At 32.2% G+C, this 27,184-nt stretch overlaps 1 protein-coding gene across 1 annotated transcript in view; it reads right to left on the bottom strand.

Moving 5' to 3' along the window:
• LOC131849559 (orexin/Hypocretin receptor type 1-like) overlaps positions 1–10,264 on the bottom strand; it is a 35,488-nt gene extending 25,224 nt beyond the window's left edge. The window contains exons 1-2 of the mRNA XM_059199651.1: positions 9,554–10,264; positions 2,937–3,084 (exon numbers count right to left, since the gene is read on the bottom strand). Of these exons, the coding sequence (XP_059055634.1) occupies positions 2,937–3,084; positions 9,554–10,264 (859 nt within the window). The remainder of the gene's footprint in view (positions 1–2,936; positions 3,085–9,553) is intronic.
• Between the last annotated feature and the right edge of the window lie 16,920 nt (positions 10,265–27,184).

The following is a 27,184-nucleotide window of genomic DNA, read 5'->3' as shown; positions in this document are numbered from 1 at the left end:
CGATTGTATAGGAGTATATACTATGTTTGTTAACGGTGTGTTGTTTACACCAGGTCACATGGTGAGCGTAGCGCTTTTATTCATAAAAACTAGATCTTGACCGAATTAGTTTTTTGAGTGGTAAACGATGGATGCTGAAGTTCGACCTACGATGAAATTTTAGTCTCAATCGGTCAAACCGTTTCGGAGCAGTATCGTTATAAATAGTGCCAATCTGATATCTAAGATCACTCCGTGCTTCGAGCTCCGCTCAATAACCATCACGGAATTACGAAAAACCGATTGTATGGCTAACTCATTTTACCTATTTCTGCTGTCAAGCTTACAAACCTGTTTCGGTCGAAGGGAAGGCAGTGAAATTAAAGGATAAGAGAAATAATATAAGATATCCCATGGAATCACAACATAATAATGGTTTCATAGACATCACAGGATAACGAGAAGTCCGTAGTTCTGTTCGTATAAGCAGGCAGCTACCACTTACCATCAGCTTGTTTTCCACTACATTTATATATAATATTTAAGAAATATATATTGGAAACATTTTATTAATAAAACCTATCTTACTCAGCCTCTAAGACCAAATCTACTCTTGAGTCAATATAAATTTTAAACCAATTCAGTTTTATACAATATATTTCAAACACAATCGAGAGCAAACCCAATAAACCCATTACAGTATAGGTTATTTCACTGAAAGAACATGAAATACGGACTCAATATGATGCTGGTGTACAATTCAAGGGTATGATAAAGTGCGAACCGCCACATTCCATTGTGAGTCGATCGCAATTGCTTACAAAAGCTAAACCGGTGCCTCTATAGGAACATAATACTAAAGTTACATTGGTACTAAAGTTACATTGGTCGACTTGGTTGACAGTATGTACGTAGTCAGCTTAATTTGATGTCAGCCCTAGTAAAATACATCACAAATTTTGAACTGGAAAATTTTGAAATTGTAAGATACAATTCAAGCAGCTTGGCTGAAAATAAATGAGATAGATTTACCCACAAAAATCTATCTCGATTTAACGTAGTGTGCCTTTTCTGACCTATTTTATTTACTAAGACTCTCTCGTACTTGTAAACCTTTTATAATTTCTTATTCAATTTTTTCCTTCCGTCTTTCCAGTACAAAATTTGTGATGTGGTTCGAGCCAAAGCTGAGATATGACAGTGAAATTTTGCGATAAAAGGCATGACATCTTAGTTCTTCGAAGCGGCAATGTATTAGTATCATGTGATATCTATACATTTATGATATAGATTACCACTTACCATCAGGTGAGTTGTAAGATTATTTAACACGCTAGTTACGTAAAAAAAGTTGCTACCAGAGTGTGGAAAAATTTAAGTGAAACGATTCTATAGTTAGTTGGAGGCATGATCAGATATGTTTGGGAGGAGTCAAGTGTAAAGTAACCGAACTTATGATACAAAATATTTAATGCATTACAAGTATAAGAACTGTGTTAGTATTCACATTTCGTTTTACTTCAATGGTCCCCAATTGTTTGGATACTTAACTATGATTCGAAAAATGTATCCTAAAACTTGAACTTGTGTTAAGTGTATTAAACGACTGATAGAAATATTTAAGCATACTAGTGGTCGTCCAATTATCCAAATTCGACAATAATTAATTTAACATTCAGTATATCTAATGAGACTATAGAAAAACAACATTAATCTATTCTCAATTTGACATACACGGGTGTGTGTCAAATACATGATAGTTTGTAAAGTTTTTTTTAATCAATTTAATATTTTTTTTTAATTGCATAATTTAAAAAATATAATAAAATTCTTCCCATGAAACTTCAGATTCCTTCGTCGGCGCCATTTTCGGAAAATTGGGTAAAAAGTTTTTACTTCACATATTAATATAATGATTTTCATATAAATAGTAATCTAATACAATATATATATATAACAGTAACATATAAAACATTATGCACAGAAATATACAATGTTTGTTTCGTATGACAAATCAAAACAGCGTCGGAATCGTAAACCACAACGGTCGAAAATAAAGTTTTGATATTGTTTCCCATTTTAACAGATCCTTCGATATTGTATATCTTTAAACAGGTACATACGTGTATATTCTTAGACAATACCAATTTATCAAGTGCTATCGTACCATAAGATGTCACCGAAACCTGGCCGCGTGGTTTGTGAGACAGTTTATTATCCGCGATAGATGACCCTTCCCAAGAGGACCCCGAGTAATTTATTGTGATTGAAAAAATCCGATACGAGTACAAAGGACAACTTGGATAGTTAAAAGTATCGCTTCCCAATACGAAATATCAAGGGTTTATATACCATTTCTAAACTAATATTATAATAGAGAAAATAATAATAAGAATAACCTGGACAATTCATACAGCACCATCAAGTTCCAAGTTAAGCCTAGCTTGTGTTATGGGTACTAGACAACTGATTGAAATACTTACATTCATTTTTTTAAATACATAGAAAGAGAAGAAGAAAGAGACAGAAAATATTCTGACCAATACGAACCATCATACTCATGAACACTAATGTTCGTACCGTGTAAGGAATCGAACTCGCGACAATCTTCTGTGTGCTAAACAAATTATAATAAAAATTACACCACTGACAATCTAATTCCTTGCATGATGCAAACATTTTTATTCACGATTATGATTGTATCGGTCTGGGTTTATTCAATGTATATTATGTATACATTTATAAAAAATATGTATTTAGGTATTTCTATCAGATCTAGTACCATAAAACAAATTCTTTCTAGCTTGGGACGAGGGTACTGAGTGAATTGTCCTAGGCCCTTATTATAATAATTATTATTATTATAATTCTAGTCAAAGTTAATATATTTTTCATAGATATAGGACACTTATCACTCTATACCTACACGTAGTACCGTCCATAAATTTGATACTCACTGAAAAGTAGAGACAGCAACCATATGATAAGTATGGCGGTCTTGGCTCGTCCGGTTGTGGACTTGAACTTGAGCGGGAAGCAGATGGCGTACCAGCGGTCCACCGAGATGAAGGTCAGCGTCAGCACCGACACAGTCACTGACACAGACTGCAACAATAACACGAGCATTTTAATAAAAATCTAGAGTTAGGTATGATTAAGGTAGTCATTTACATTAAAGTCAAAAAAGCTTGAAGGCGTTTCTTTCATTTGTAGTAGTATAATACAATACAGTACAGTACAATACATTCACTAAAACTGGAGTAAACCAGTTTGCGCTAGCTCATAGATGTTTCCTACTTCCCTGTCAGTCTCTCGTATATAATTTCAAGTAATTTTCTTTTTTATTATAATATATATTCTGATTATTTAGTCTACTACTAGATGGAGTTAACGTAACGTACTTTTGTATTGAAAAATACATTTAATAGGTATGTGTATATCATTTTATCTAGTCTAGGCTAAGTTTTGACCTATTAAAGTAACAAAAATATGTATACAGGTATTAAGTGTTATTGTATTTATTTATCTACTTGTCTTATTAGGAGTACTTTGATTCATTGTCCTCATTACATGTTGGCGTTCTAAATAACTAAATGAACTACTGATGAAAATATTAAATAATAAACGGTAGAAATATAAATCACATTTTAATTGATAGTAATTAATAAATTAATTATACTATTCTAAAACAAATCACTGAACGCATGCAGTTCTCAGGCAGATGTTGCCTCCACCACTCCTCGCTTTGGTATATTTACTTTTTACTCTTTGCAGTTAACTGAGACAACTTTCCGTTCGTCGCCCGGACTTTTTACAGAGCCATCTAGCGGCTCTTGTGTTCTATAGTTGTTGTATTATAGAGGGCGCTGTTATAACAGGAAGTTTTGACATACTTTTACAAACACAAAAAGCGTCTTTAAGTTGATTTAGCTATACCTATGTGACGAGCTAAGATACATAGTTACCCATTGTAAATGACTGTCATTTACATGAGTGACAGTAGTCACTCACTATACATATGTGATGTTTTATATGGGAGACTAACTTTTTCTATGAGGCTGTAGCCATGTTTTTTCTATAGAACTAAGTAGTATAATTATACGGATATAGTAATTAATCTTAAATGCTTATTTACAATTCTAATTAAAAAGAGTGTGAAGTGGTAACCTATCATCTATGAGTTCGTCGAGCTTATTACAGAACATTAATATGATGTAACCCCTTCTGCCTACACTTGTAATATCTCACCTTTTAAACTATAAGACAGTTAACAAAGGAAGAAGCAGAGTTTGGTGACAGAGTACTCGCGCAGCAACTTTGTACAAACATTATAATATGATATCACAAAATACACTCAGCAGGCGACCTTTATGTATTGTCCCTCATAAGGACTAATGTATCACATACCTCACATCAGATGTAAATAAATTTTAATATAAATTGAGCTAAGTCAACAACATAATTAATTCATTTTGAAATTATTACACTCTCTTGGGCTTTATGATGAATTTAACTTCAGCTACCTCTCCCACACCTGAGGATATGTTATGATTTTAAATTAAATTTTTATTTCTCAATTTTATCGAAATAAATGTACTTTAACTACCTATATTGGAATTAATACTGACACAAACTGAGTATATTGCAGAAGGGGGAGGGGTAAGCATTGCTAGTAGAGGGGTCTTCAGGTCCCATTAGGCGCCATCCATAAATAATAATAACAAGAACTGTTTATTGCGCACAGATAAACAAAAGAACAATAGGTACAGTACAATAAAAATGTTTTACAAAGGGTTTGGCGTCTCAACGCTCAGCAATTTCTTACAGACAACCTGGTGTTGACAAAGAGTATTAACTTACAGAGAGAAGGTAGGAGGCGCACACTAGACACTATATTTATACATAAACACTTATACATAAACATACACTAATACATATTATATATACACATATTCTACACATTGCACGAGAACAAGAGGAAATTTAGATATAACTCAAGTACAGGGAGATAATGAGATTGAACGTTGTTAATTCCTCGCGAATTATTATATATTGTATTTAAAATATTAATATGTATTAAATATAATCAATACCCCATGTCTTTTTTTGTCATTAACATTTCTTCTTAATAGTGTTCTTAGAGCTTTGCTATAAAAAACACTCTAAACTCATATTGCCAAGGATTATATTAGTTAAACTGACTCGCTTTTGAGAATTGTTTACTTAATCACTAACCTAACCGCAGCGATCCCCCGCGGATTAACCAACCAACATTATATCTTGTTCTCTGAAGTGATATCCCAACAGTGGGATTTGGAAAGCCCATTACAATTATTGTTCTATTCTGTACCAGTCGTTCCTTAGGAGAGTCTAGCCATGTCACTTAGCTATAAATTCCCAATTTAAAAGGTTATGTTAGGAAAATCAAGGTCATTCATCGCTTTAAGTCCTACAGTTCTTTCTGTTATAATATTTAGTAGAATAGTTAATAAAAACTCATTTGTAACTATCGCCTATATGTTATATCACGAATATCACTATTTGTTACTATTCCAGAGAATTAAGATGTAATGGATTCTTGCTCTGTTATTTCACAACCTTATTTTCATAATTTTTTATTGAGTATTTTTATGGCCGAGGAACCTAACAAATTTATTAATAATAATAATAACTACCTAACAAAATTATTTGATGATTTCCATATTGTTTGCTTTTTATAAATTTAATCATAGCCAACATCCCGTATTATAGCCCGTAATACAATATCTCACTTAAAATGACATTCAAATGCTTTAAGCTATTTCATTGTGAAAATGTAAAAAAAACAAAACCGTTTTGCAATTATACCGCCAGTACGGATGTTCGTTGAAAGTTAAAGACTATTAAACATTACACTTCACTGCGATCTTTAAGAGGCGAGTAAAAAGAAAAAAGTTAGATGAAACTATGCGACAACGACGTACGACGTACGACAATAAAGCGTCCTGGCGATGCTATATTTTTTTTTAATAAGGTTTCCGACCGCCGTTTCTTTTAAATTAGACCTAGAAAGAAACTGCGGGCCTCAGTTCGTCGTAATCAGAACGGATGTTCATAATGTCTGCGCTGACACTTAAACAATTATAAACTTATATCACTAAGTGGACCTGGGTATTCCTTGAATAATTAAACATGTAATGGGAATACAAGGTCTGTTATAATATTATTTTAATGAGGATGTTACAGTGGCGGATTCAATATGCAATCAGGAAGGGGAAGGGGGGAGAGGAGATGGGGTGGTAGTCTGATAATAAAATGGTGCATCTGTCTATACTAGCTGTATACGCTGGCGGGGCACCTGTGGAGGATGATAGCATGAGTATGAAGTCGTGTCAGTCAAGTTATCATGTCGATTTTACCACTTCATTTTGCGGGGAAATGTTAGTGTTAGTAATGTGGATGACCCAATTGCTAGCAATGTACTATATCAGGTTGCCCTCCAAGGAAGTTCCTTCCCCCTGGAAGCCATCCTGATGAATTCCTGGTGAATTTGTCACGATGGGCTAACTAAACTAACCTGAAATCATGCTCATCCTATCATTCTTCACTGGTGCCCCGCCGGGTAAACCGTCAGCGCAGGTGGGCGCATCTTTCCATTATCATCCACTAAACAAATATATATCTTTCAAGAAGGACCGCGTGGAGGTCTACCTCATGTAGTAATGTGACATGGCAATTGCTGGCAAAGAGGCTATTAGTACCAGTACCAATTCTATTCTCAAGGAGGAGGGGATTATTAAAAATTGTAACTTCTGGCCTTTTTTAAACGTTGAAACTTTGAAAAACAATGTCATTCTAAATGTATTTGATTATAAAAAATGTTTCATTTATGACTATTTATTGCAGTAATGCAAAAATAAGCTGATAAATCACATAAGTGATTAATACCTCATTATCTCCCAATGTGTTGAGATAATATACAGTTTACCCTTAATAAATTCAGAGCCCTGGATTAACTAAATCCGGCTCTGTGGGTTAGTTTATCTACTAATAACAGTTGGTGTTAACTTGTTCATTGTTAACGACTTGTTATACCAATAGGTAGATTAATAAAGCTTGGGTTACGTTTGTACTAGGATAGCAGGATGGGATGGATTAGGTAATACTGTTAGAACAATGTCAATTTACTGAGGTATCATGAATGTTAAAACTACTATTAGTGTGACTATAGCATACGATATACATATACAGCATTCAGGACTTCACGTCATTTGATGATCACGATACTGTTCATTATGCGTTACATCCTGGAGCTATACGAAGTCGCGTCTTATCTCAATCCTTCAACTAATACACATTACATAGCAAACTCTTTGCAGCTGAAATAGATAGGACAGAGATATCCACGCAGATAAGATGTGTTCTGAAGAATTGTTTGATGTGATACCTACGGATACCTTTTACCATTGCACCGTTGGTCGTCGACAGAGAATTCATCCCCACATGCTGGAACCTAAGTGGTCTCGGCCACTGCGTTTTCAGAGAAGGTTCTCGTGCACTTAGATTATGGACTGAACTAACTGCTGAGATTTTTCTAGAATGGTAGATTAAGGTTTTTTATGGGTCGACAACACGCCGACACACCTCTGGTATTTTAGACGTCCATAGAATACGGTAACCGTTTACTATCAAATGGGTATTGCTTAATTGCCGAGATCGTAGCATAAAAAAAATTCTGTACAAATTCAACTAAAACTAAAACATTTTTGTACACTAAGTTTTCTTATGTGATATTCAGAATTTCGCAATATGAGCACGTCATGTGTTACTTTCATGCTGGGATATCAGATACAAAAATATGTTTATTTTATTTATAGAATATTGTTTATTGCACTAGCAACATAGTTCTGGATTCAATAAGCATAATGTGCTTACTTATAGATCACAAAGGCTTTGTAAGGCTATGCATTAGGGACTGCACCGAGCCTGTTGAATGAACAATGTCGGTTATAAAGTCCATACTCTGTAAACTGCATTATATGCACAATAGAATTCAATTTACCTAGCCTCGCGAGTAACCGTTCATGAATGGGGAATGTTTGAATATATTATCGATGTTGCTTGTCTAATAATTTGTTTCCCACTATTATATACATATTATGAAGGAAATTTGGATATTATTATTTTAAAGTATTTCGTCGTAATTTTTTTTCTGGTGCTGTAAGATTCTAATTATATTTTTATATATGTCCAGTACAGCCTATTCAATGCAAACAAACAATAAAAAGTTTCATATTTATGATATTAGTATACCCGGTGTTATTATTGCATATTTTTACATGAAAAAGTATTATTGTGACATAAGTGTTATAGTTACATATATTCTAGCCGAAAATTTATTACAAGGTCATCTTTCTGGGATTCTAATTTTTTATCTAATCTTATACTCTGCTGAGAAGTGGTGTATACAGTACACGTAGACAACGCAGAGCTACTGCTTCGTATTACATCCGTGATATTGTTTATGTATGTAAGAGAGATACTAGTACATTCCATTAAGAGAGCTGTCAGGTTGATTGCCGTTTAAATGTCATTAATAATTACGAAAAATAAAATTATAAGTAACCCCTGAATCAAACCTATAATAAATTGTAGCTAAAGACCATCTCGATTACGTCAATTTTCATATAAAAAATCCGCAATATAATCGGTTCTATCATTTAGGAGCTACGATGCCACAGACTGACTGTAGATATAATAACACGTCAAATTTAAAACACCCGTTTTTTTACGTTAGTGGATAAAATGTAACAAATCACATTCTATTTTCTTTAATACAAACTTACTCTAATTAGTGGGCATTTTAAACTGATATTAGTCGTCGACTATGTGGATATAGTTGACGACTTGGTTTATTTAGTGTCGTGAAAATGTCTAATTATAACTTTGACCATTTATATTATTTTTGCTGAGATGAACACCAGTCTAATATTATTCAGTAACTATGAATATGAATGAGAAGGCTGAACTTTTCACATAAAATTATTCTAACTCAAAATTACGCAATATCGAAATATATTACAAAGAGAAAGATTTGTTTTATGTATGCTCCAAAATGCTTATATGATTTAAAAAAATCTTTTAACAGTTTAGAAAGCTAAATTGTCAGTAAATGTCGAATATAACAAATATTGTTATGTATTTAAGATAAACGAAATAATGATCAGTGAAAGCGTCACAGTTTCCTCAGTATCCATCATAATGTGTTTTGTATTCTACTTCACATGTAAAAATTATACTGCATAGATGCTGTTCATTGTGGGTTCACGTGATGGAAAGATATCATATCTATTCATCAGGTAAAGATTCTGTTTGCCATTTCTATATCAATTTAATAAAAAAATGATAACTGTGTAAAACATTATCGCATCTTTCTAGTTTTTTTTATTAGTTGGCCTATTGTCACATGTTAAGAACCTATAGCACTGCGACGAAGATCTTCTGTACTTACGGTTTAGAATCCCTTACTAATTATTATTAAGCAAATTTATTTGAATTAATTATTTAGCATAATGCTTAAAAATATATAACTGACCTGAAAGTACAGCACGATCCTGCACATCGCCGTTCCAAAGAACCATGTCTCCGTGACATCCCATAGCACTGTCGGCGGCAAACATATCAAAATCACCATAAAATCAGCTACTGCCAAATTTACTATGAAATAGTTCGTCACCGTCCTCATAGAATGATTTCTATACACCGCTATGCACACTAAAGCATTTCCTATAAGTCCAATCACAAATACGATCGCGTGGGTTGCAATTAGGACCCACTCATATGGATGTGGAAATATGTATTCATTTAACATATCTATGTATTCTTCTTTCGTCATATTACAAAAATCTGGATCTCCAACACAAGGTTCTTCTGTATAGTTAAACCCATCATATTCAGTTGAAATATCTTCTTCTCTATCTACAATTCTTCCATATCTTATATCAGTATGATTCACTATACTTTCATCATTTGCAGGTACTTTATTGCTATTATTTGTATACAATACTTCAGTATCATCAAAATCAAGTGGTGTATCACTTGAATTATTTACAGATCTTTTATATACATCTATTTTATTCATATTATTAAAATTTGATGTGACTTTGCTATCTACTATATCATTTAAAATCTTAACACTTGAAAATACTCCGTCCACATTCTCGTTATTCACATTGTTAATGAAACAAAGATTGCAAAACAATACCATAGCGATGATTTGGGATATCCGTTCTATTCTTATATCCATTTTATCTGTGGTTAAGTAAACATTTTCCTCTGTATTGTTTTTGATGTGATATGTTTCCGCTCATTTTACATTCATCACAAACTTTTGTAATCACAAACTGGAATTCGCCTCATCTGAAAGAAAAAAACATTCATTCGTGAATATTATGTTAGCTGTGGCATATTTAGAATTTGGTAAGGAGTACCAGTATTTTGATTGTTTATGTATTAAGAGTACGTTTTGAACTTTGACGATTTTATTAAAGCACTAACGACCCATCTCGGTTTTACACGGTAAGTTCAATGTATGTAAAGAAAGTCATATATCTGTATGCAACATGTATATTATACTGGGTTACTGGAAACTCGACGTATTCCCGTCAAGACGAGATAGAGGAGCTCAAATGCAATATTTTTGACCCTCTATATGTTTGTCCGAAAGTTAATGGTTTTCGAGTTATTTTGAATGTGTTTTAAAAATAATATCCAATTCTTCACAACATTATTAAAAAAAATGGTCTTTCAACCTATTTTTTATGTGTAGAGGACTTGATAACAAAACATAATAATTCACAAAATAGCCCATTAATGCTTAATAAGTAAATTCAAATTCAAATTCAAATTCAAAAATCATTTATTCATGTAGGACATTTTAGCCGCTTATGAACGTCAAATTTTTACATTATAATTTTATTTTTTTCCCTACCGTCCAGTTCGGTATATAGATCCAATTGAGAAGAACTGGCAAGAAACTCAATTGAATTTTTTTTTAAAGCCAGTTTATTTACAATGTATATTTATATAGGTGTCTATGTCTAACATTAAATGAAAATTCAGTGCATGAACAACTATTGCCATGCACACTCGTCATTCAAGTAATCGTTTAGTGAGTAATAGGCTTTGCTCAGTAAATATGATTTAACAGATGTTTTGAATTTATTTAAGGGTAATTCCAACATATCCTTTGGTATCTTATTGTAAATTTTTATACCTATTCCCATAAAAGACCTATTAACTTTTTCTAAACGATACTTGGGGACAGCAAGTTTGTCTTTAAATCTTGTATTAATATTATGAATACTGCTGTTTTTTCTTGAAATAAGTCAAGATTTTTATGAACATATAGGATATTTGAATATATAAATTGAGAAGCAACGGTGAGAATATTTGCCTCTTTGAATTTCTCTCTTAATGAGTCACGACTCTTCATACAGTAGATCGCTCGAACGGCACGTTTTTGTAATATGAATATATTTTTAATATCTGCCGCTTTTCCCCATAGTAATATTCCATAAGAGAGTAAACTATGAAATACTGTCTAACCTTACGCACGGCAAAAGCTGCTGAACTTAGTTTCGCTGCAAGGCTTTGAATTTGTGCACCCCATTGTGTTTTATTATCTAGTGTGATTCCTAGAAAGACAGTAGATTCTATAAATTCCAGAGATTCGTCATTTAATTTAATATTGCAATTAGTATTAAAACTTTTAGACAGAGAGAAATTAACACATTTTGTTTTTTTAGCGTTTAACATAAGATTGTTAGTTGTAAACCAGTGCAGGAGACGCCGCAAAGCACTATTTACATCGTCATAATTATTAGTCATTCTATTAACTTTAAAAATCAATGAAGTATCGTCTGCAAATAATACTATGCCGCATCTATCCTGCATGGCATATGGGAGATCATTAATGTAAACTAGGAATAAAAATGGACCGAGAATAGATCCTTGAGGTACACCCATTTGCACAAGTGACCCGTCAGACGTAGCGTTGCTAACCTTCACTTTCTGTATTCTATCAGATAGATAAGATTTTATTAAATTTAAAGCATTGTCTTTGACGCCATAAAAAGCAAGTTTTTAGTAATAAGTATTACGGGTGGCTGTGACTACAAACGATTTTTTTATTTATAAATTAAACGTTATTTGAGTTTAAGCGCCTTGTTGCTTAAAAAAACATTATGACTCTAAGCGTACAAATTCCTAATAAACTTTCTCATCTAATAAGCTATCTAAAAAGGTATATATAATAGTCGGTAATTAACCAAATAATAATAAAATTACGATATATATTAAGTTGTTAAACATTAAGTCAAATATTTTTGGGAAAAAAATAGGAATAAAACGTGTGTTCACGGCACGGTTCATAACGGAAATTTGGTTATGGGTACGATTTCGATAATCCGTTATTAATTAATTTCACAATTTTTTTTCCAGATTTGAACTCACGGCCTGTTGTGTGTAATTTAAAGTAGTAAACCATTATAGACGACTGTATGTGTTGTTGTATGTGGTGTACAATTGTAAGTAACAGTAAAAAAAACAAACATATTGGCGTCCCACTAACCCTTTAACGACCGTTGATAGCTTTGATTTATTGCATGCTAATAGACGTTAAACTTAGCCCGCAGCTTTGATTATCTACGCCTTCAACCCTTTGATCCAAAACAAAAGCCAAATATCTCAGTTCGAATACCCAGTCTAATTTAAATATATAATTAGGATTTTATGGTAATGCCTTAAGTTATTCAAACGTATATAATTGTGGCAAATAGTGGCTCGGTCTTTGATTGCGAGATTGTCCTTAGAAAAGCTAACACGGGTCGTCTCCCATTACGTTCGACCTTTGTTTAGTTAAATTATTTTTAAATTGCGACGCAAAAAAGTTACTATAAGCTTAAAGAAATTTTACTACTTTCGTTTTTGCTAGTTATTCAACTCAGAATATAGAATTGATTGCTCTAACTGATACGTTTTTTAATGATGGTTAACTCAGGCGAGGTATCAGTGGAAGCTGACAAAATGAGTATGACATCAGGTCCGTTGGCTTATCGAGGTGCATTTACCACGAATTTGTAATGACCTACATAAATAAATTATTTTGATTTTTACTTAATAAATAATTAACACATATAAATAAACAATTAGAAACTCACTCGCCTGCCTTCATCTACAATAGTTAGTACATTTAAAATAAAAAATAATTCTAAACTTGTGTACCTTTGTCAATCAATTCCTTTGGCAGATCTAAAACTGTTCGCATAGATAAATTAGGGATTGCTCCAAATCGTTCTGAACACGAGGGTTTTCGACTAGTAATTAAATTTTGTTGGATCGTTTATAAAAAGGATCCGAGTTCCCTCGCTTTAATTAACCTGTCAATCTGTGAATTTCAGCCGTTTTGCATGCATTCAGTATTTATGAGTACGTTATGGCTTAGTGGTTGACTACCCTCATTTTGTGATTAGTTCAAAATCAAACGAAAATATTTATATATACTTTAAATCTTGAAAAATTCCAATGTTTTGGTTCTGAATGTATTTGGTTGTACAACGGAAACTGAGAGTGCATTTTCACAAAATTGCATTTAACAGCTAGAATTATAAATGTGATCGTTTGTCTATTTGTTAACTTTTGACGACTGCACCTACAGGTTGTATCTTATCTAAAAACAGTGTTAGTCCAGGGCAACAACCTTATTATCATTGCGTACATAATTTGTTATTGTGTGCGTTATGTTTGTTTTTTAGGTTTCTTGTTTTTCATGTCGTCGTGTTTACTATAGTAAATTTTATTCTACTTTGGATCATGACGTAAAATGCGTGTTTGTCTTAAAAACATTTTAAAAAATTCATTGAATGTTTAAATAACTATACACAAAGCAGGTTTCAGTCAGTAGTGACAGGTGCCACCCTCACCGGATATTTTATTTTAACTGAAAAAGCAACTATAACTAGAAGGTAACGACCTTGGTAGTCTAGCGGTTTACCACATCGCCTTTCTTTCATATTTAATTACATTTGTATTTAAGTATAGTATACATAAGTGTTAAGATATTTTATATATATATCTAAATATGTATTGAAGTTACATATATCAGTCGTCTAGTACCCATAACAGAAGCTCTACTTAAGTTAGGATCAGAAGGTTTTATAAGTATTAGGATATTTTCTATATATATCTAAATATGTATTGAAGTTACATATATCAGTCGTCTAGTACCCATAACAGAAGCTCTACTTAAGTTAAGAGCAGAAGGTTTTGTCAATTATCCAGTAAATAATTATTGAAATGAAACGAAAAATCTTTAATAAAAACACAGTTACATAGATTAATATGTACAAACAGATAACTAGTAACCGTGACTTCATATATTTGGAATTTAACCTATTATTATTAAAATAAAAGTAGTCTAAGATAACCGCTTATAACATTAGATATCTCCAGTTGTTTCAGAGAATAGCAAAATCAAACAGACAGACAAATAATTTTAAATTATCTATTTAATTTAATTGCCGTACATACTTACTTTTATATGCATTAATTATATATAATCCAACATTCTTTTATGTAATTTCAAATAACAGCTTTTCACTAGAAAAACTGTTAATTTGCTAACAGATACTTAAATTTTATTTATTTGATGTAAGTACATATGTACGTTGTATTGTATTGTATGTTGGACTCCATTCTCCGCAATTAGCTTTTATTCGGGCATTGTTATATATAGAGCCAGACTTCTTTTAGTAGCCAGCCAAGCTTTTCACAAAAGCGCAGAAACTCCTTAATCTTCACAGGCTTCACAGATACCGTTCCGAGGATTTGTTTTCATTGTTGGGCCACTGCCGTACATATTACGTATGTTTCTTATGCTTCATTGCAGCCCCGACAAAGGTCTGTCTGTAGCATCAATTTTGTATAATAATTTGTTTAAGAACAATGGCCCGTTATTGTCCCTATCATTATTTTATATATGTCTATCTAGATTAAGTAGACGTGTTGTTAACCGATGGTTCGTTTTTTCTCAATTGCCACTTTAGATCTTTGCAATCATCACGTTCACATATGTATGTTATTATGGTCATCTTATTTTAATAATACAATTATAAACGCGAAAGTTTGTAAGTGTGGATGTTTGTTACTCTTTCACGCAAAAACTACTGAATGGATTTTAATGAAACTTTATAGTAGTATAGGTTATGTATTAGAATAACATGTAGGCTATATTTTTTATTGAAATTTAACTGCAGGCACAGTCAGTGTTTTCATATTTTTTATTAACACCACTAATGATTAATTGTAGCATTCTCGTTGTGTAGTCACGTTGACGTCCCCGCTGTTGTGAATGTATTTTGTTTGTATGTTTTGCAGTTTACAGAGAAAATTAATTACAGACACGAACACTCGGCATGGAATAAGCGACGGTCGCGTGATTCTTGCATGTTTTATGCTGTTTTAGCTTTTATTATTTCGTGTGACAGTTGAAAATGAATATAAACTTTGTAAATATGGTATGGTAAAATTTGTAATCCATATTATTACTGACCTGACCTGCGCAACTTCGTCTGTGTCATATTTTCTTCGTTATTGCAACATTTTTGACTGCAATTCCGCTCCTATTGGTCGTTACTTGATGTTATGATATGATAACCTTTTATGTATATTTATATTTATGTATTATTGTAAGTATAATAGTATAAATATTATTATATCACTTTTTATGCCTTGATTTTTTTTGTTATGATTACTTTTGTACTGTGTGCTTTAAAGTTTAAATAAATAAATAAATAAATAACCTATCACATTTAAAGGTTAAATATTTTTTTAAATCTGCTCAATAGATTTTAATAATAATACCAAGACAATTTACACAACGCCATCTACTCCCAAGGTAAACAGAGCTTGAGTTGTGGGTACTAGAGAACTGATATAAATATTTTTTTTGTAAATACATACGTAATATATATAGGAAATATCCAGACTGATACAAACAATCATACTCACGAATGCAAAAGTTTGAACCATCAGAGGAATCGAACCTGCGATCATCAGAAGTGAATCGTTGGTAATATAATCAGTGTTTAGCATCGCCAAATATGACCATTTCCAAAATAAACTCGCCCAATACATTTTTTAACAATTTGATACGATAATCTTGGTTGATATTGACTTTTACAATTTCATCGAGCGAAAATGAAGATTGCAGACGGCACTTTAAATCTATGAAAGATCTTAAAGAGCTCTTAAAGGCAAGCACCTCCTGATAGAAACGTCTTTAATCCGAGGACTCCGCTAGAGGTTCAAATGTCGAGTCAGAGCGTCGTAAATTTCCATCTCTATATGAATGGGACAGGCATGAAAATCGGGAATCGAACTTGACAGCAAATACTTTATTTACAGAAAACACCCTGTCATTTACTACTCTGGAGGAGAACTCGCTCTTATTCAATCATAGAGACTGCAGCCTCACGTATTCAATACAAATATTTGTAAACTGTACAAATATTTGATGAACTCTCATAAAAATGTTGGTACGAATATTTGATCAACACGCCAAATGCAGTCACGTGTGTAAATATAAATATCAATCTCGAAATTTGATTTCGTGTTATAACTGTTTTATATATCATCACTATATGAATTGTAGTTTTTTTATATCACATTTGTAGCAAACCTGCATACCACTTATCTGTAGTATCTAATCGTGTGGGCACCACCCATTCTTATTTCTATGAACTGGGTTTCAATTTAAGGGTATGATAGTAATAGTAGTTAAAGGTAGTTCTCTGGTATGGCAATGGCATTGCCTGGTATTTGATACATACCTTAATTAATAAAATAGATGGCGTATTGAAACTATTAATAAAATTATAACTAAATCTGACAGCCCTTTTGATGGTAAGTGGTAACCGCCGTCTATATACATGAACAGCAACACGGACACGAATAGCAAGCGTCTAATACCGCTCATAAGTTGCCATTCATGAAGACTAAGATATCATGCATCTTGTCCAACAATTTTACTGCCTAATCTGACCCTACTACCGAAACAACTCACAAAGATGAGTTTTTACGAAGTGTACTTCTGCCATGAGCCGTAATTAACCGATAACTGAGTAAACGAGGAGCGATAAATAAATATTTTCTCATATCTCCCATTACGTTTGTGGTGTTTTGTACACAATAAACCCTTTGGGACCAAATTAACTCCAAGAAATGAGCTCAAACCGAGAATTTAACGACTGCGTGCCCCAATTTCTGTGACTATAAGAGTAATAAAATCATAATTTTCACGAGATGTAGGGTTGTAATTCCTATAGCGGTGGTAAAGGATTATTAGTAATGAGCACTTGCTAACATTGTAGCAACCATCTGCTGGCTTTGGAAACCATCGTGGTTAATTCCTGATAAATTCGTTATGATGAATGAGCTGACGTCATACTCAATCTGTAATTGTCCACTGGTACTTCCTCAGCTTCTACTAGTACACAATTAGTGCTCGCGGGTACAATAGTCCATATCCATTAATATAAAACCTACACCGCTATGTTATTATTTATTTCATTATCAAACAGAGAAAGGTTTGCTAAATACGGTGTTGTGGTTCCGGAACTTACTTTAGGCATAGTAAAATCTGGTCTCTCTGTATAATATTAGTACTTATGGTTACAGATAACTCTCACTAGATGTACACATTTTATGAAGCTTGTCCCTGTCGAAGGTACGTTGAAAGTTTTCTCATAAAATCGTTTAATTTAACAGACGGGTCGTGAAGCGGAGGTCAAATGGGTACCCTTAATTCTGAAATCATGTAACATTGTTTTTTATATAAAAACTTCAAAACGGTGACCATAAATTCGATAGTTTGTACGTTATTCTACGTCAAACATGGTCAATTTAATATAGATTTTGTGGACACAGTTTTTTATTAACCGTGTTCAAATAAAAAAATCCATTTTACGTACTTTTTTGTTAAATTTGTTATCTTAAGATATACCGTTTTGGAAAACTTTTTTTGTTTTATCTGAAACAATATCGATTTCTAATATCTCTGATTACCCCAACGGGAATAACAGTTGTGAAGATATATTTTTTATAGAGAACTATGTAAATATCATTTGATACTTTCAAAGAAATAAATTTGAACCCTTTTCAAATGAACGTATTCAAAGCATTTTTAAATAATCATATTTTTTATTCTAACATGAATTTGGTGAGCAGCGCTATCACAAGAAGAACTAATAAGAAATTTGCGTGTGGCTTATTTAAACAAATGTTAATATACGATATTTAGGATATTTATAGTACTATACAAACAAATATAAAAATAGAATCATATGATGTGTTAGTCAGACATTAGTTCACTAGTATTTATATAGTAATTCAGCCCACATTCGTTCCCGTATAACATTTTTGTTTGTTAAACGATTGAAATAAAAAGTACAGAAATGTTAACTGGCTTCATAAGGGTGGCTGTATAGTTATAACAAAAAAATAACTGATTCACTAATATATAAAAATTAATAAAATTATATTTATCAATAAATATATTGTATACCTGTTTCTTGATGATAGTAGAGTATACTGAATAATAACATCATGTTGCATGAAATGAAATGAACTTTTATTTGGTCCAGGATTACTGTAGTTACAAAACTGTAACTACAGTAATCCTGGTACCTACAGTAATCTTGTTTAAAATAAAAATTATATAAAAATATACAAACTTTATACAAAATAATATTATATTTTATGTATCTATTATCACAAAATAAATATATTGATTGATAATATAACACCGTCTTACTTCTTACTACCTGCGAGTTCTATTCATATACTATAAACTACAATACCAAATTAAATTTTTTTTTTTGTTTTGCTACGGTATAAATGACGATAATACGACAAAATGGGAGTCGTGTCGTATCAAGAATTAAAGAACATGATGGAAGATCGCGGAAAGTGGCAAGAGCTCCACTGACAAGAGCGTAGCTCTTAAATTATGAATGAATGAATGAACGGTATAAATGTATGCATCTAAAAAAATATTTCTATCAGCTGTTTAGTGTCCATAGTATAAGACTGCTTATTTTACTTCTGATTCTTTAAAAACCCGTGGTTCCTTATAAATACTGAACCCTAACTAGTTACTACGTGTATGAAACAAAATGTTTAATGTAGCGTGGTAATGAGAAGCATATTTCTATGATAATCCACTAATTTCTTTTTCGTTATTCGATGTTTTGATAGAGGATCTGGTGCAAGTTATAAGTGAAATGTTGCTTTGGAGTAAAATGTTTTCGTAAAGTGATAAACAGTAATATATTATAATTATCATTTAAATTGCGTTAAATTGTATTTTTTGACATTACTTATTTTTATTGCGGGAAATGGTAATAATATTTATTTTGTAATTATCATTTCGTGTCATTGTCGTTTCATACGGATGCAAATATTGTAGCTATGTTTAATTTTATTGAACATAAAAAACATATCCACTAATACTAACTTAGTGAAAGTAATTTTTCAGTCTAACTATTACATATGTAATATCTTTCTTTTTTTCTAATATTGGTGAAAAATGTGTTATCGCGTATAACTTGCACAGCGGATAATTATTTTAGCTATCTTTATGTTGCTAAATATAGTATCACTCATTCGTACACTGTAATTTCATTGTTATATCTGATTCTTTCTGAAACACAGCTTACAAAATAAACTTCTTAGTGGTAAAAATAGGTGAGACAGGTGTACTACACAGATATAACACTTTGTATAAAGTTAATACCAAAATATTGAAAATGTATTTATGCTTATAACTTAGACCGCGGAGAATTATTCTAGCCCTCTTTATACTAATGAGGCGAGATGACGGAATGCTTTCCAACTACGCAAACAAACTCCACTCTAAATTGTTTTACATGTTTTAAATACACGAAATGTTCATTTTGTGTGATGACGCAGTAGGAATGCAATGTGTTACCCACTCTGATTCGTTTCGATTAATTAAGGCAACAAAAAATTAGACTAGAACTTTTTAATTACACATACGTGTGTTAAAATTGTATACAATGACGGTATGTTAAAACTATAATAATATTATAAACCGCTAAACAACTTTCTTTCCAATTTTGTTATAAACAAAGCAATGTCTCAAACAATTGCATCGATTTGAGAAATTACTCCATTGTTTAAGTGATTCATTATTTCAGAGTGACAAATGCTGTATATTATGTTAATATATACGAAACTCTACATGTTATGGCTAACGGGGCGGCCTATTAGTATTTCATGAGTAATATAACTTGTATATTTCGTAGCTATATATGTGACTGCAATAAATATTTATTTATGTTTATGTGTATTTATACATAATACATTTATATACATAAAAATACGCGTATTTATTTATGTACTAATGCCATATTTAAGCAATCTAAATATATATAACTTAAGGGTGACTGACATAGTGGTCTATCAACGCACAGCCCAAACCACTGGACGGATCGGGCTGAAACTTGGCATGCAGGTAGATGTTATGACGTAGGCATTCGCTAAGAAAGGATTTTGATTAATTCTACCCCCAAAGGAATAAAATAGGGATGAAACTTTGTCAATTTTAAACCGATTGGACTGAGACTTTGCATGCAAAAGCTACTATGATGTTGGCATCCCCTAAGAAAGGATTTTGATAAATTCCACCCCTAAGGGGATAAATAACGCGAGCGAAGCCGCGGGCTAAAGCTAGTATACCATATACTGTAGGTACTAGAGAACTGACATACGTTTTAATACTATTTTTTATACTTAGATATTAATAGAAAAATAGTCATTCTCATTAACACAATGTATTTTACAAGGATCGAATTCGCCATGATTAGATAGTGAGACAAAATGAATAACCGTTATACAATAGGGTCATTGTATCTAATAACTTACATTCACTACGACTTTCTAATACAGTAATCCGAAAGTTTTTAGACTAACAGACAGGTTCTGTAAATATTCAAATTTAGTTTAAATATAGTTGATTTATGGTTTTAACCCCATCCAGCTGCAATTTAGATATGTAGGTAATAAATTGTTTTAAAACTTTATGTAGAAATCGTAGTGGCGTAGTGGTTACTAAACTGACATACGCTGAAAGGTCATGATTTTGAATCTGGTCAACACCAAAAAACTTTGTTGACAGTTTACATTCTAGATTGACTCTCCGATGGCTCCATCAGTCATCGATAATAAATTATCTGAGAGAAGCCGCTAGGCTCGCCCCCGAAATATTGGATTCAAATATATTCATAAAAAGTGAGCATGTCAAGTATTACGTCAAAATTGCTGTCGTCACAATACGCTGATTAACCCATCTTTGGTAACAATCGTGAAGGTAAATAGTAATTATTTTCATCATTAAATTATTATTTTCTCACTTAATAATTTAGTTTAGTAATTTATAACGAATACTGTGGGCGCGGGAGGCCTTTTTTTATTAATACATTTAGGATTAATATGGGTTATGTTCTTACATTAATAATATATGATGGCGTCTCAGTAAAGGATAATACCATGAGGATAAAATCATTTCAGATTATAAAAAAACATTTAAAAAATCTGTGAAGCGATTGCTAGTAATTGGTACTGTGGGGTAACAATTGATATATACTCATTAGATCGAACCCACATGGTACCCACTGAAACTATTAAAATAAAAGAAATGCATGTAAATAAAATTAGCAGACGATGAGAAACTAGCGGTAAACATTCGCAATATATATACAGATTAATACTATAAAAAATACAGTTGAACTTCAGATCTCCTCATTTGTAAAGTCTGTTGAAGATACAGCTGGAATGTTGTTAAAAAATCCGGTAAAGTCTGCTTTGTATAAACCGTTCTCAACTAATGATTTATGTAAATTCACCTAAGGACAGTTCATGTAAAACTTATGTATTTATCTATAGTATAATTGCAAAATATATTTTTACTCTGTGGAATATTATAAAGTGAAAAGATAAGAGTTTATTATATGTTTTTTTTTGTGACAGATTATCTTAAAAAACAATTTAACCTATTTTAATATTCTTATACCTTATGAAAACTAAATGATTACTAACTATATTGTTTTTAAAACTTATATTAATACTAGCTGTCTCGGCAAACGTTGTTTTGCCTTAAAATAAAAAAAAAAAATTAGCGGTGGACTACCCCTAACATTTAGGGGGATGAAAAATAGATGTTGGCCGATTCTCAGACCTACTCAATACGCTCACAAAATTACATGAGTATCGGTCAAGCCGTTTCGGAGGAGTATGGGAACGAAAACTGTGACACGAGAATTGTATATATAAGATTATCTAACTATGTACATGAATTTAATGAAATGCCTATATGAGTGAGAGTTGCAGCCCGACATTGCAAGGCGAGATACTGTAACTGAAACGCTTTACTTACCTGTAGAAGACTTCCGGTTGAAGTCGAAACGATTGTCGATAAGACGATAAGTTCGTCTTTTAGCATTCCATAGATTCACTGTGCTGGTAGCGGCTCCATAGTACGTTCATATATACAGTACAAAAGTATATTATACATTATTAACGGTGTTTTTAAAAATATGTTACTACAATTTGCATCCATGTGAATCCACGTCGGGTCGTTAGCGATTCATATATGTATAAATTTTTTTTGGTGGGAAACATGGATTAAGGTCATTTTTCTTCTATTTTTATTACCATTAATATCTGTCTGTAATCGTGTTATAATTAGGATTGTTACCTTTAAACTCTTGTAACCAGAACAAAATGCATGAATTTCTCGGAATTTTTATATTAGAGTCTGAGCCTTTTTACGCTGCGTAATAAAATAAGAAATAGGTCCAATTAGTATAAATCTATTTAGTATTTTATTTAAGAAATTATATTTTATATTTCTAGCAGGACGGCTACGGGTAATTTAGATAATTGCAAGTCCTTACTAATAGGGATGCCTTAAGATTGCTATAAGGCCGTCTTTTATTGATACTTTCCAATATACTGTTTTTATTTTTGTATTTGTTTTTTGCGCGGAATAAAGAGTTTTTCTTATTTATTATTACTTAAACAAATGAAAACTACATGGTCGTTATTCTCACGATCTCTAAACTAGGACAAATCTGGGGAAACCTGGACGGATGGCAACCCTAGTTATAATAAGTGTTTTTTTGTTTTCTGTACTCATCAATGTTTCTGGCTTTCGTCTACTTGGTAATGCAACGTACAAAATATTGCCTGACAGATGCCAAACATAAGGCAGGTACGAAATTCCAAATGTTTTATAGCTCAATTTGTTTTTTTATTACACGAAACTAGACAGAAACTAATCGATTTGATGTAGTTAGCTATCCGATGGGTTAATTTTGCATTTTTTAGCTATTTTACTAGTTTTCAAGTGATGTAGCAATAATCTGATTTAGTACCTTAGTAATGTTCGAATTTATAATTTAAATGAATTATGGTCGAATATCAACAACTGGACGGCCACTAGTATTATTATTTTATCAACTGTTTATGTAAGGTTCTTTTTTACCACAACATTTGACCATAGGTAGACTGTGAAAAGTCATCTGTGTTTTTACTATCGAAATACATTATAAACTGTACTTCGATTGTAGGGTACAGATTAGGCAGTAGAATTACAAGATAAGAGACATAATACCTTAGTGCTCGATTCGTGATAACGTGATGTCGTAGAGCGGTCCATGTATATAGGCGACTATTTTGTTTAATATCAGGTGGGACGTCAGTTTTTTGCCATAACATTTGCATCAAAAATAACCATAATATCATTGTATGTATAGAAGGTAATAGAATATTAGATAAAATAAGTTTTTACCGGGTTGACGACAGGTATACCACCTGCATTTCGAGTGTCACGTGCGTGCTGACCTATTCAGACCCTTTTTGAAGAATCCCATGATGCCGCCTCTAGGGAAAACCTCAGCATTAAATTACGGGTAAGTAAAAGGAAGTCCAACAATAATTATGTAATCAGGGAACTGTATTGCGTGATGTATTGTATTGTGTTTTGTGTTGCTTTTCTATAGCTCTTGTGTCCAAATATAAAATATTAACTATTTTATCGAGGTAGACTTTGTACAAAGTTATCAGCGTCTATCACTTTGTCCGCTGTCGCACTTATTCGTGCTGCTAAATAGCTTGCTTTGTAACTAAAAATCTCAGGATGCGGAGCATGGTACAACAGCAACAACAACAGAACAATTGAACAGCTTTATTTGAATATAATTTTGAGCTGCTTCCAATAATTGGAACAAGACAAAAATGGCGCTGATTCCTTAAAAATAATGGCGGGCGTTCTTTTAAATTTAGGTTATAAATATGTCAATGTCAGGCAAATTAACTGATCTCTATTTGAACGTTTCATTACACTCAATTCTTGACATTTTCTCTCTAAGGATTTAGTGTACATTTTTTAAATACAATTTAAAAGGGATTATTTCGTCCAATTTATTGTTTCAGTGTGAAAAATGCGGGTACTTTTTAAGGTCGTAAGATAAAATCCTTGTACCCAAAGGTATAGCGCGGGAAAATGAGATAGGGTCTTGTAAAGTGGGCTACGCACTTATTAGGTCGGCTGTATAGAATGAATACGAAAAATAATGGCAGAATTTTTTCTCAGACAATATAAGCTTAGGAAAAAACCTGGCATAGTTCTAAGGCGTATCATTTCATAAGCCACTTTAAAAAGGAGTGTATATATAGGAGAATAATATAGGTATGTATATATATAAGTATACATAAACTAGCTACTCCCGCGGTTTTATCCGCGTGTTTATAGCCTATGTGTTATTCTAATATATAAGCTATTACATTATAATGTTGCATTCAAATCTATTTAGTAGTTTTTGCGTGAAATAGTAACAAATATACATCCATCCATACTCAGAAACTTTATAATATTAATAAGATGAATGAGAGAATTGTATATAGGGTAGCTATTTATGAATTCTTTTGTATAATTGAAATGGCAAAAAAGCTCTACCTGATGATAAATGGTAACCATCGCTTATAAATATGAATATCATCACGAATATCACATTATAATATAACATGTCTTGGTATCAGTAGTGCACTTGTGCACTTCTTCGCAGATTTCATACAAAGCACATCTTTGTAAGGCTATGTAAACGTGATAATCTTAAATTGAATACCTAATAAATTAAAAAAATATATTTATCAGAAGTTTCTGTTATAGATTAGTTTTTTCAATAAATAAGTTTTTGTTTCTATAAAAGATGATATATGATAAATCGAAAGTAATATCAGATCGGAATGTCCTTTTGGGCTAAATACTTTTAAGAAAAAACACAGCCGCTGTTCTTTTCAAATAAGCTTGTACATGATAACAAAAAACAGATTCATGTTAAGTAAAATTAGAGAGAAAGTAATGGCAAAAAGTCTTGCATTTTTGTGAATATTAAATAATTTAATCAGCAGTCGTAAGCCATTATAGCAATTTTGTTGGGTAGATTATAAATAAAAAGACATTTTCAAAAAAGAACGTAGTTAAATAACCAATTTTTATACAAAACCTACGATGCATGTTCGAACGTCTTTTAAACAGAACATTTCCAGTGGGATATTTAGGTCGTAACTTGAAACTTTATCGATTAGGAATACCCGTAATCGGTTTTATTAGGACATTTTTAGGGTTGTCTGTACCTGAATGTTAAAGAGTGAGAACCATATAATTTCCTCATTATTGCCCATTTCTATAAGAATCTGGAGCTCCTTTCAACCTTTTTTGCTCGTAAGATTCTGTTGAAAACTCTATTATTTTATACTATCTGCCTATTTTGAATTCGATTGAGTTTGTTATCGGTATTCTCACCATTACAGAGCCACACAAAAATGTTAATTGACATACAAAAATTTAAGTACCGACCAGTTTTGAACGAACAACCGTTGAGGTCTATAGAACGATATAGTAAATCACTAGATCACGGTGCACTATTCTTCTGACAGAACTAATAGGTATATCATGCCTCTACATCCTAAAATTCCATATAGTTCTCTCACCATCCGTACACTGCTTGGCGACTGAAACAACCGAGACTGAGCCATTCAGACGACTTTTTACAAAGTCCGCTTTGTTAAAATTTATTCGGTATGTTGTACTTTTAATTTCTTTTGTTCAAAGGTCATTAACCTTTTAAACGGTTTAATTACTCTGACCTTTGCGCAGTGATTTACATCCACAGAGTAGTTAGTCAAACAGAAACTTAATTTCCTTTTACAGTCACAAACAAACGAAAGTAAGTACTTAAAAATTTATGAGTTAATTAACTCGTTCATCGGGCTCTAGTGTTGCAAACACAATAAAATCGAGTAGGCAATGTTGGCCGATTATAAGCCGATCTCGTTCCGATTGCTTCTTTTTCAATTTGTATTTCTCAACCAGCTTTCGCTATCAACTTAATATTAATCTCTATCTACGTTTTGTCCTATTAATATGCAAAACCCTAATAATAATTGTTTGTTATCCTTCAGGTATTGTGCTTAATTATAATATACTAATCTCTGACCGAAAATTGTTAAATCTTAGTGAGCCAATTGAAAATGGCCACAGCTACGAAATTCCAGTGTGTCTCTCAAAAGATGACGTTGGGGAAATCACTGATCAAAATTAGTGGCAGTTATTTAAAATAAAGAAGTGTTTTTGTATTATAATAAATAGACATATGACCATAGGTTACCAGAGTCATCCCTGAGGTAGGTAAGTAAGTAGAGGCATTGTCAATTGTCAATATAGTAGTGAACGCAACATTTGACATGCCTTTCATTCGGTATGTTTTGAACCCAACGTATTTCCATCATAGGAAAGTCACTCAGAAATATAAATTGACACAAAGATTTTTTTTTAGAAGTCGATCGGATTTGATCACACAATCTTTTGGGCATAGATCAGCCAGGGCTATGACGCACTCATGAACTAAAGTTAAGCCAACATAATTGCAAGGTTGATGTAAAACTCTTTATTGGAATACAATATTAACTTTCACGAGACCCGGTTCCCGTTACTTCAAACAGTAATCTGAATTTAATTGAGTTTCGGTTCTTTATTCAATTTTATAGTTTGATAAATGACATAAATATACAAAAACTGTTTATA

Source organism: Achroia grisella, unplaced genomic scaffold (genome assembly GCF_030625045.1).
Source record: "Achroia grisella isolate CSIRO2021 unplaced genomic scaffold, CSIRO_AGI_Agris_v1 utg660, whole genome shotgun sequence".
NCBI lineage: Eukaryota > Metazoa > Arthropoda > Insecta > Lepidoptera > Pyralidae > Achroia > Achroia grisella.
Note: the sequence above shows the minus strand (reverse complement) of the source record. Positions and strands in the feature narration are given on the sequence as shown.